Source organism: Carassius carassius, chromosome 7 (genome assembly GCF_963082965.1).
Source record: "Carassius carassius chromosome 7, fCarCar2.1, whole genome shotgun sequence".
Classification (NCBI taxonomy): Eukaryota; Metazoa; Chordata; class Actinopteri; order Cypriniformes; family Cyprinidae; genus Carassius; species Carassius carassius.
In genome coordinates this window covers 40,500,683-40,510,603 of record NC_081761.1, presented here as the reverse complement: position 1 = coordinate 40,510,603, position 9,921 = coordinate 40,500,683, and the positions used below count along the sequence as shown (strand labels likewise).

Below are 9,921 nucleotides of genomic sequence, written 5' to 3'. Positions count from 1 at the left end.
TCTCTCTCCATGTCTCTCTCTCTCTCTCTCTCCCTCTCTCTCTCTGCCCCCCCCTGTCTCTCTCTCTGTCTCTCTCTCTCTCTCTGCCCCCCCTCTCTGTCTCTCTCCATGTCTCTCTCTCTCTCTCTCTCTCCCCCCCCCTCTCCCAGGTTTGACAGGTTTAGAGAGCGTCCTCTTCTTCGGCATGTCTGCTGCTGTGTCTTCTGATGCTCTCACTGTAAGTTCAGAGTCTCTGACAGTCAGGCCTCCTTCATGAGATGCTAATGAGGTCTGTCTCTTTCTCAGAGCTGCAGTCCGTATGTTTCTCATGAGTGTGATGGAAACTCGTATCTGAACGGTGTTTGCTATCAGTTCAACAGCAGTTTACAGACCGTCTCTAACTTCACCGCCGCTTACCAAGGTCTGATGAGTCTAAATTAAAGATTAAATAGATGATATTATATTATACTTGTTATATTTGAAGTAACAGCAGAGTTTGTGTATGTTGTGGTGTTTCTGCAGAATGCACCAAAAGAGAAGTCAATCTGGTGTTTCTCTTTGATGGATCCAGCAGTATGAAACAACACGAGTTTGAAATGAACAAAAAATTCATTAAAGATGTTATGAAAAAACTTTCAAACTCATCCATAAAGGTAAAATAAAACATCAACTATGATTGTGGAAATATCGACGTGCAATAGTTCATAGGATACATGTGATTCTGTAATCCATACCTGGTGCTGCAATCATTACTAATGATGATAATGTTGTTGTTTGTTGTCAGTTTGCTGCTGTCCAGTTTTCAGGAGATGTACGAACTGTGTTTGACTTCAACGATTATCAGAATGGCTCTGCTGAAGAGAAACTCATGAAAGAGAAACACATGAAATCTCTCACAAACACATATAAAGCAATCAACTTCATTGTGTGAGTGAAACCTTCATATGATTATGAGCATTCACTGAATTTCCTCTTCGATAGTCTAGAACCTCAAGATGAATAAATGAAAATTAAATATGAGTTATTGGGTAATTTTACTCTATTTAACACTGTTGCTAATGTTGGACATTTGTCATTGTATAAATTGGAAGTTAATGACGTTTTATTAACAAAGTTTGGGAGTAGCATGTTCCCATAATCAGATAATTAGCATGATTGGAAGTAGACGGCCAACTCTGTCCCACGACAGTTATACAGCATCCCTCCTCTACCTGAACAACTATTCGAACTATTCCTGTCCCAGCGTGGGATGTGGAGGAGTCAGGGCCGCTGCAGGATTGTATTGTTGGGCCCCCTTCCTCAAATATTATGGGTAAAAATAGAACTTTATTTAAATAAAAAAAATAGGTCCCACTTTATATTAGGTGGCCTTAACTACTATGTACCTACATAAAAAATAAGTATAATGTACTTATTGTGTTCATATTGTATTGTAAAACACTTTTGCTGCTATTGAGGTGGGATAGGGGTAAGGTTAGGGAGAGGGTTGGAGGTATGGGTAAGTTTAAGGGTGGGTTAAGGTGTAAAGTATGGGTCAACAGTGTAATTATGAATGTAATTACAGAAATCAAATACAGATGTAATTACGTGTTTTTTTTAAATATAAGTACAATGTAAAAACATGTATGTGCACAAAAAGTACATTGTACTAAATTATTAATTAAAATGTAAGTACATAGTAGTTAAGGCCAATTACAACTGTAGCTCTCGACAGTTACCTATGGCTATGACTTTATTAATACAGTTGTCTAAATGATTTTATAGTCTCAAACATTCAGAAATCATGCAAAGAATTAAGCAGTTTTACTGGTAAAAGCATGGTTTATTTTTGTAAGAGTTGTGATGTCCACTTGTTTTTGTTGAAGAAATTATAAAGAGTTTCATCTCTTTATAAGAGTTTCATCTATAGCAAAAAGCTGTCCAAAAATGAAAGATGAAGTGAATGTCTGAATGAAATGTTTGGCTAATGGCCTAAAGAAGGATCTGATCGTCCTGTAAGTGTAGCAGCAGTTACATGGCCTTTGGCTTTCTTTCAGGTATTTGTAATAACACGTAATCTACATAAATGGCTTGTTTTGTATTAGCCTACATTATGTATTTTAACAGTGTTCTCAACCAATCTTTATTGCCTCTTAGTTTTTTGTATAATGCATTTTAAGTAATTTTAAAGGTCTTTTTTAAATAACCAAATAAAAAAGATCTTAATACTTCTTTGTAAATTATTATTCGAAGTAACAAAACCATGGTAATTTGCAGTTACCATGGCTACCAGAACGATGATTTTTGGTGTTATTCTCATTAAAACCATGGCTAATTTTAAAGGGGAAGTCGTGGCCTAATGGTTAGAGAGTCAGACTCGCAATCGAAGGGTTGTGAGTTCGAGTCTAAGGCCATCAGGAATTGTAGGTGGGGGGAGTGCATGTACAGTGCTATCTCCACTCTCAATAACATAACTGAGGAGCCCTTGAGCAAGGCACTGAAGCCCCAACTGCTCCCTGGGCGCCGCAGCATAAATGATGAACACTGCTCCGTGGGTGTGTGTGCATGTGCACTTTGGATGGGTTAAAAGCAGAGCACGAATTCTGAATATGGGTCACCATACTTGGCTGTATGTCATGTCACTTTCACTTTAAATTTCGTAAGGGAACATGGTAAGTCAGAGAGAATATTAGATGCGTTGGTGATGTTGGAATTTATTTCTGACATTAAAACATGTTATTAATATCAACAGCCAAAAAAGTTTCACAGGATTATGAATTGGTCTGAAAGTGATCCACGGGCTTCGTTTTTACATTTAACAAATGATTTACAGTTTATTTTAATACATATAAAAACTTTAAAAGGTGTGCTTGTGCATTTACTTGTGCATTTGCAAATATAAACATGACTTATCCTTCTGGCAGCCAGTAGCGGAAAAAAAGCTAGAAAAGGAAGAAAAGTGGTAACATGCAAGCGGTATATGATGGAAATAAGATTAACTAAAGGCAAGGTTATTTATATAGCACATTTTGTACACAATAGTATTTCAAAGTGCTTTACATAAAAGAAAGTAAAATAATAATGAAGAAAAATAATAACAAGAATAAAAAAGGCAATTTTAAAACTTTTTGAATTATTAAAATACTTACTTATTTAAAATGAATTTAAAGCAGTTAGAAAATTATTTTACATAAAAAAAAAACAGTGAAAATATAGTGCAATGAGTTCGGACATTGCACAGTGCTTATTCAATAAATGCACAGCTTAAACCGGTTTTAAGTCTAGATTTAAGTGTTTTAGCACATCTGATCTCTTCTGGAAGCTGATTCCAACTGCGGGCGGCATAGTAACTAAAGGCGGACTCCCCTTGTTTTGTGTGAACCCTTGGTATTTATTACTTACTCGATCCTAGTGATCTGAGTGCTCTGTTAGGTTTATATTCAGTGAGCATATCTGCAATATATTTCGGTCCTAGGTCATTTAGTGACTTATATACGAGTAAAAGTACTTTAAAATCAATCCTAAATGTAACTGGAAGCCAGTGTAAGGACCTGAGGACTGGTGTGATATGCTCAGATTTTCTGGTTCTAGTCAGAATCCTGGCAGCAGCGTTCTGGATGAGCTGCAGCTGTCTAATGGTCTTTTTGGGAAGGCCGGTGAGGAGCCCATTACAATAGTCCACCCTGCTCAAAATGGTGTTATCAAGATTGCTCTTTTTCAGGAGGGGCTTAACAACTGCAGTTTTTAGGGCGTTTGGAAATGTCCGAGAAAGAAGTGAGGTGTTCACCACTTCTAAAAGATCTGCTTCTAAGCAGTTAAACACATTTTTGAAAAAAGATGTGGGAAGTGTGTCAAGATAGCAGGTTGACGAATTTAGGTGCTGCATTATGTCTTCCAGAATTGTGCTATCAATTGCTTCAAAAATAGACATAGTATCTTTTTTATATTGTGGCCGAATCTGTCTGACCTCTGCATTACTTGAGGATGTGCTAATCGACTTCCTGATATTGATGATCTTCTCAGAAAAGAAGGATGCAAACTCATTGCATTTGCTGTCTGAGAGCATTTCACTGGGAATCTGACTTGGGGGGGTTTGTCAGTCTCTCAACAGTGGCAAAAAGAGTAAGAGTGTTATTTAAGTTACTGTTTATAAGGTCTGAGAAGAAATTCTGTCTAGCTGTGGCTAGTTTCACATTAAAAGCATGAAGGCTGTCTTTATAGATGCTTTAGTGAATTTCAAGTTTTGTCTTCCGCCACATCCGCTCTGCTTTTCTGAATTGTCTTTTCATAGTCTCCAAACTGATTTCTGTCTGTTTGTTTTCTTACTGACTATTATTGGAACAATATCATCAATAACATTCTTAACTTTTGAGTTGAATGAATCAAGGAGAGTATCAACAGAGTCTGCAGAAATGCTTGGTGTTAAAGATATAGCCTCCATAAATAGTACACTTGTGTTCTCGTTAATGCATCTCCTTCTGACAGAGACAGATCTAGATTCAGTTGTAGCAGAGATCAATATATCAAAGAAAATACAGAAGTGATCAGATAGTGCTATGTCCTTAATAACAATGGATGAAATGTTTAGACCCCTACTGATGATTAAGTCTAGAGTGTGTCCACCTTTGTGTGTGGGTCCATGCACATGCTGAGTCAGGTCAAAAGTGTTTAGAACCGTTAACATTTCTTTTGTAGTTTTGTTATGTGAATATTAAAATCCCCTGCAATAGCAAAACAGTCAAACTCTGAGGATATATATGACAGACACTTTTTTTGTTGTTGATGCCAGTTTATTTTCATTTAATTATTTGCACGATGGGTTACTGGGAAACAGGTTAGCTGGGGTTGCAGTTAGCAGAAGCATATTATGGTAGTGTTTAGCAGGTAATAATATACTGTAGGCTGCAATATTGCTTAGGTAGTAATGGGAAAGACACGCACATCACCTGTTAAAAAAAAATATAAGTGACAAAAAAATTATAATTATATATATATACAGTGTGGTGTGAGGCCCTGTGTGAAGTTGACGTGCGAGGCCCTCTACAGTTGTGTGTGTGTGTGTGTGTGTGTGTGGGGGGGGGGGGGTTTGCTATAGTAACAAAAGGAAGTTTAACACGCATCTGATCGATTGTTATGCCATGCACACTGACATGCTTGTGCACAAATCATGATCACGCACACAGTCATACGAATCTACTGCCTAATAATAATATTAATGATGATGATAATAATAATAATAATAATAATAGTAATAATAAAGCAATTTAATAAGTAAATAAGAATGTTAAAATAAGTTCTAGGTTTGTAGTTATATATGATGCAAAAGCCTCAATGTGCCATCCAAATTCTTCCAACCATGTTTATGTTTGGTTAGTTCACTGTAACGGGAAAGAAAAGAAACTATTCTTTGCCATTAAAGTGAAATTACTGAACCTACGCATGGGAGCCTGATAAAAATGCTTATTTTAAAAGAACATTTCAATAAGCACTTAGAGGCTTTTGCATCTGAACTCTTCATATAAAGTAATTAATTTACATTATTTGAAAATAATATTTTATTTTAAAATGTGCACATTTACTCTAATTCGAAGGCTATGTCTATAAGTTTGAGGAGTCTGCATCACTAATAGTCTATTACTGTCGGTCGCTGAACATTTCTATAGTAAAACAGTTTGTCTTACACAGTAGCCTACTATTTACATCTTTCCACAAACTCTAGTTGCATTTTCACAGAGACAGTAAGACCTGCATTCTTTGATTTGGATAATAACAAGCGCTGTTGGACCACTGAGGCAGACCGTCCTGAGCCCGTCTTTTCCCCTCTTCGCCCCGAAATAGCTTATACTTCTGTTCCAGCTATACTTCTTTTCACTTTTGTATGTAATGGCAAAGTGACTATATTTTATTTTGTTTCGTTTTTTTAATTAATTTAGAAAAATGCATTTTTTGTTCATTAAATATACGTTTTTGTTTCTAAAGTAATGACCAAGAGGCCAGTGTCACACAGTGAGCCTATGTTTGATCAATTTAGACTTCTCAAATCATCACGACTTGCCTAACAACAACAACAAAAAACTACACTCACAGAAATATTTCACCCAAAATTTAAGATTTATGTAATTTTATTACATAACAAATTCCCATTTATATTTTTTTCATAATTTTAACACAAATCTACCAAATAAACTTTATACGATTTATTTTCATTAGGATAATAAAACCTATTTATTTTAAATGCATAATCCTCAGGGTTTATGTAATTAGTTTATGTAAAGTGTAATTATTCTTAATTAATAATAAAAAGTTTATTTATTTAAAATACATAAAGTTTATTGTATAAATTGCATAATAATTAAGAGAACTAAATCAGGATAATTAAAAAAGTTAAATAACATTTATTTGAATCATGTTTAATGTATGCTTATATACTAAACCAAATTAAACAATGCATCACATTTATGCAATTGTTTCCCCATCTTATAATAAAAAATAGAATTAGACAAACACAAAAACAACTCTATTAGGTTATTTGTGAACTTACCCACTGTGCAAAGTTACGTCCAGTGGACGTCTTTTTATGTCTTTGCAGACGTTGAAAAGACGTCCACTGAGGAGCCAGAATGAAAGTTTTTATGAAGTCTTTTTTTGACGTCTTCTGTACGTCCGATTTAGACGTTCACAGAACCTCCTTACAAGGTTAAAAACTAGTTCAAAAGTGGTCAGTGGAAATATTTCAAACATCATTTAAGGTTCATTTAGACATCATTTATACTGTTTCTGGACCAAAACAACACTCTCAGGATGCATTAGATTTAGACTCATGTTATTTCAATGTAATTTCCAGACACTGTGTTTGTCCTAAAATCAAGAAAATTAAATAATCTTCATGAAATAATGAAATAACTGATGATTGAGACATTAAATCTCTGAAGATCTCAGCAGAGGAGGATCAATTTATATCATTTACATCAACATCATTTGACGTCACCATTGTGGTGATCAGTGTTTGGTTTAGTTGGGATCTTGGTCCTCATACTTCTTGTGTTAGCTTGTGTCTGGCTGTTATAAATGTGTGTTATAAAACACTTTTATTGTGGCAGAGAGCAGTGAGCTCAAGTGCTAACATCTTTCTTTTAATGTTGATTAAACTATAGCACAATAAGTTATTAATGTTTTGTTGCAGCTATGTATTTATTTTCATGGACAGACACTTTGTACAAATAAAGAATGTACTTATTTTTAAGAAACACATCATGTACTCACACACACATCAAGATTGTGGATATGCATCACATCAATGGTGACAATTAAAACTAAAAAGTCTGGAAAATAAGGATGAGTTTGTGCTATGAAGCCGTTTTGTTTGTTTTGATTGTCACCATTGTTGTGATGCATATGCTAAATCTAGATGTCTGTGTGTGTGAGTACATGATGCTTTTGCTCAAAATATTTCAAACGCATGCATTTTTTCCAACTTCAAAATAAGTATTTTGCTCTTGGTGCCTGTACTGCAGAGTTAAAAGGTTTAGGAGATATATACAAACAAAACAACACTTATTTCATGACCTCATATACTTGTAATGTGATGATTTTATCATCACAAACAAAGAGCTGATAACACCTGAGCTCTCATAAATTTGTCTTTCTTTGCTACAACAACAGTGTTTCACAAACACACAGTTATAACAGCCAGAGACAAGCTAACACAAGAAGTATGAAGAACAAGATCCCAACTAAACCAAACACTGATCACCACAATGGTGACTTCAAATGAATCAAATATCAACATTTAAACCTCTGTTAATTCTCAATATGAGCTTCTCTAGATGTCTGACAGAAATAAAGTCAATCTAATGAGTGAAGCTGTTTGTGCAGATGTTTGATCCTCCTCTGCTGAGATCTTCGGAGATTTAATGTCTTTGATTTGCAGTTGATTTTACCACATGCTCAGTCGTTAGTTATTTCATTATTTCATGAAGATTATTTTATTTTCTTGATTTTAGGACAAACACAGTGTCTGGAAATTACATTGAAATAACATCTAAATCTAATGCATCCTGAGACTGTTGATTTGGTCCAGAAACAGTAAAAATGATGTCTAAATGAACCTTAAATGATGTTGAAATATTTCCGCTGACCACTTTTGAACTAGTTTTTAACCTTGTAAGGAGGTTCTGTGAACGTCTAAATCGGACGTACAGAAGACGTCAAAAAAAGACGTCATAAAAACTTTCATTCTGGCTCCTCATATAAAACAGTTCAAAGCAGTGCTTGAAAATGAAAAAAATTAATAAATAAATAACAACGCGCAGTAAACCGTAAAACTGTTTGCAATACAAACCAGTGTGTTCTTTATTAAGATAACAGATCAAAATAATATGACAGGACACCAAAATTCTCGATTTCAAGCAGGAAAACTAACTGTTTTGTACAGGAAAAAAAAATAGCTGGACGCTAATAAGACCAGAAGTTTTAACACAATTAAAACATTGCGACGCCCATTTTTACCCCAGGAAAAAGGTGGATAAGATTGCATTTTGAGAGTGAAAAAAAAAACTTGCATCTCACATTGCATTTTATTAGCCCTAATACCGTCCGAAATAATGAACGCTAAAATGCTTGTGGTCTAAAGCAAAATGTTTACAAACATTATTAGTTTCTCTCCAAAACAAAACATCAACAAGTTTAGGCTATAAAAACAAAAAACAAATTAATTTAAGGTGAAGCTGATGCCTACCTCTCTCATTCGGCCCGAATCCAAATGTTTCCATGTTCTCGACGTATCTGGATGCTAAAATATGATTTATTATATAGTGTTTGTACTTTTATCGACATAAAACATCATCCTTCACATCGGCTATATCCTAAAACTACTGCTGTTTCGTTTTCCTTTCTGAAAACTTTGGAACGTGTCACAATGAACAGTAATTTAGCATATTTTTTATTTCAGTTTCTGCCCCCCATCTGTGGAACCAATTGCCTCTAGACTTCCGCCTTGCACCTTCCATTACCATTTTTAAATCGAGGTTGAAAACGTATCTTTTCTCCTTAGCATTTTAATTTCACTTCATTGCTGTTTTATTGTATTATATGTCTTGTTTGCATCTTTTCTGTGTTTCCTCTTACTTTTAATTTTATTTTACATTGTTCAGCACTTTATTTAATGTGCTATATAAATAAAATTTACTTACTTATTTGGTTTCGTTAATCTGCCAATATAATTGAAGTGAAATATATGTGCCTATATACCTTTTTATGTATAGTTTATCTGTTTTCTCCATTCACAGAAGTGTTGCAGGTGCGTGTGATCTGCTGAATTCATCTCACACTATCCTCAGATAAACTCTATGATGAGTTCACAGCTAAGTGGACATTTCACTCGTTGGCTTCAGCCTATAGACAAACCTAAAAATGTATCTTTAAAATTTTTTTTTTATCCTAACAATGAACAGCTTTTCACATTTTTATGCACAGAGTCTTATACTGTCAATCACCTATGACTATTCTAGTCTTTCAAAGGACAAAATGGGTAGAAAAACAGTAATAAAAATTAGACATAAATTACATAAAATGCAGACCAGGAGCGAGGCCCTGTGCGGTCGCACACTGGGCACAGCCCTTGTGATGGTACTGTATACATATATATATATATATACATTTTCATATAGATGAAAAATATCCAGCGAAGCAACGAAAAACGAGAATGATTCTTATCATTTTATTAGTCTACATTCTGTGTAAATGGCAATTGATAACAGACTATTTCTGGCGCGTATTTTACAGTGCGACCTTCTTTCTCTGCATGATTTTGTCTATTAAAATACATTCAGAATTATCACAAATTCAAGAGACTGGGGCAGGAAATGTGTATATTTATACCACTTCATTCAATTCAATTCAAGTTTATTTGTATAGCGCTGTTTACAATACAAATCATTACAAAGCAACTTTACAGAAAATTAA

The 9,921-nt window shown here is 34.6% G+C and overlaps 1 protein-coding gene across 1 annotated transcript in view; it reads left to right on the top strand.

Moving 5' to 3' along the window:
• The first annotated feature begins 150 nt into the window (after nt 1–150).
• Nucleotides 151–9,921, top strand: part of LOC132144345 (integrin alpha-M-like) — a 44,663-nt gene continuing 34,892 nt past the window's right edge. The window contains exons 1-4 of the mRNA XM_059555122.1: nt 151–217; nt 286–400; nt 502–632; nt 764–906. Coding sequence (XP_059411105.1) covers nt 185–217; nt 286–400; nt 502–632; nt 764–906 — 422 coding nt within the window. The 5' untranslated portion in view covers nt 151–184. The remainder of the gene's footprint in view (nt 218–285; nt 401–501; nt 633–763; nt 907–9,921) is intronic.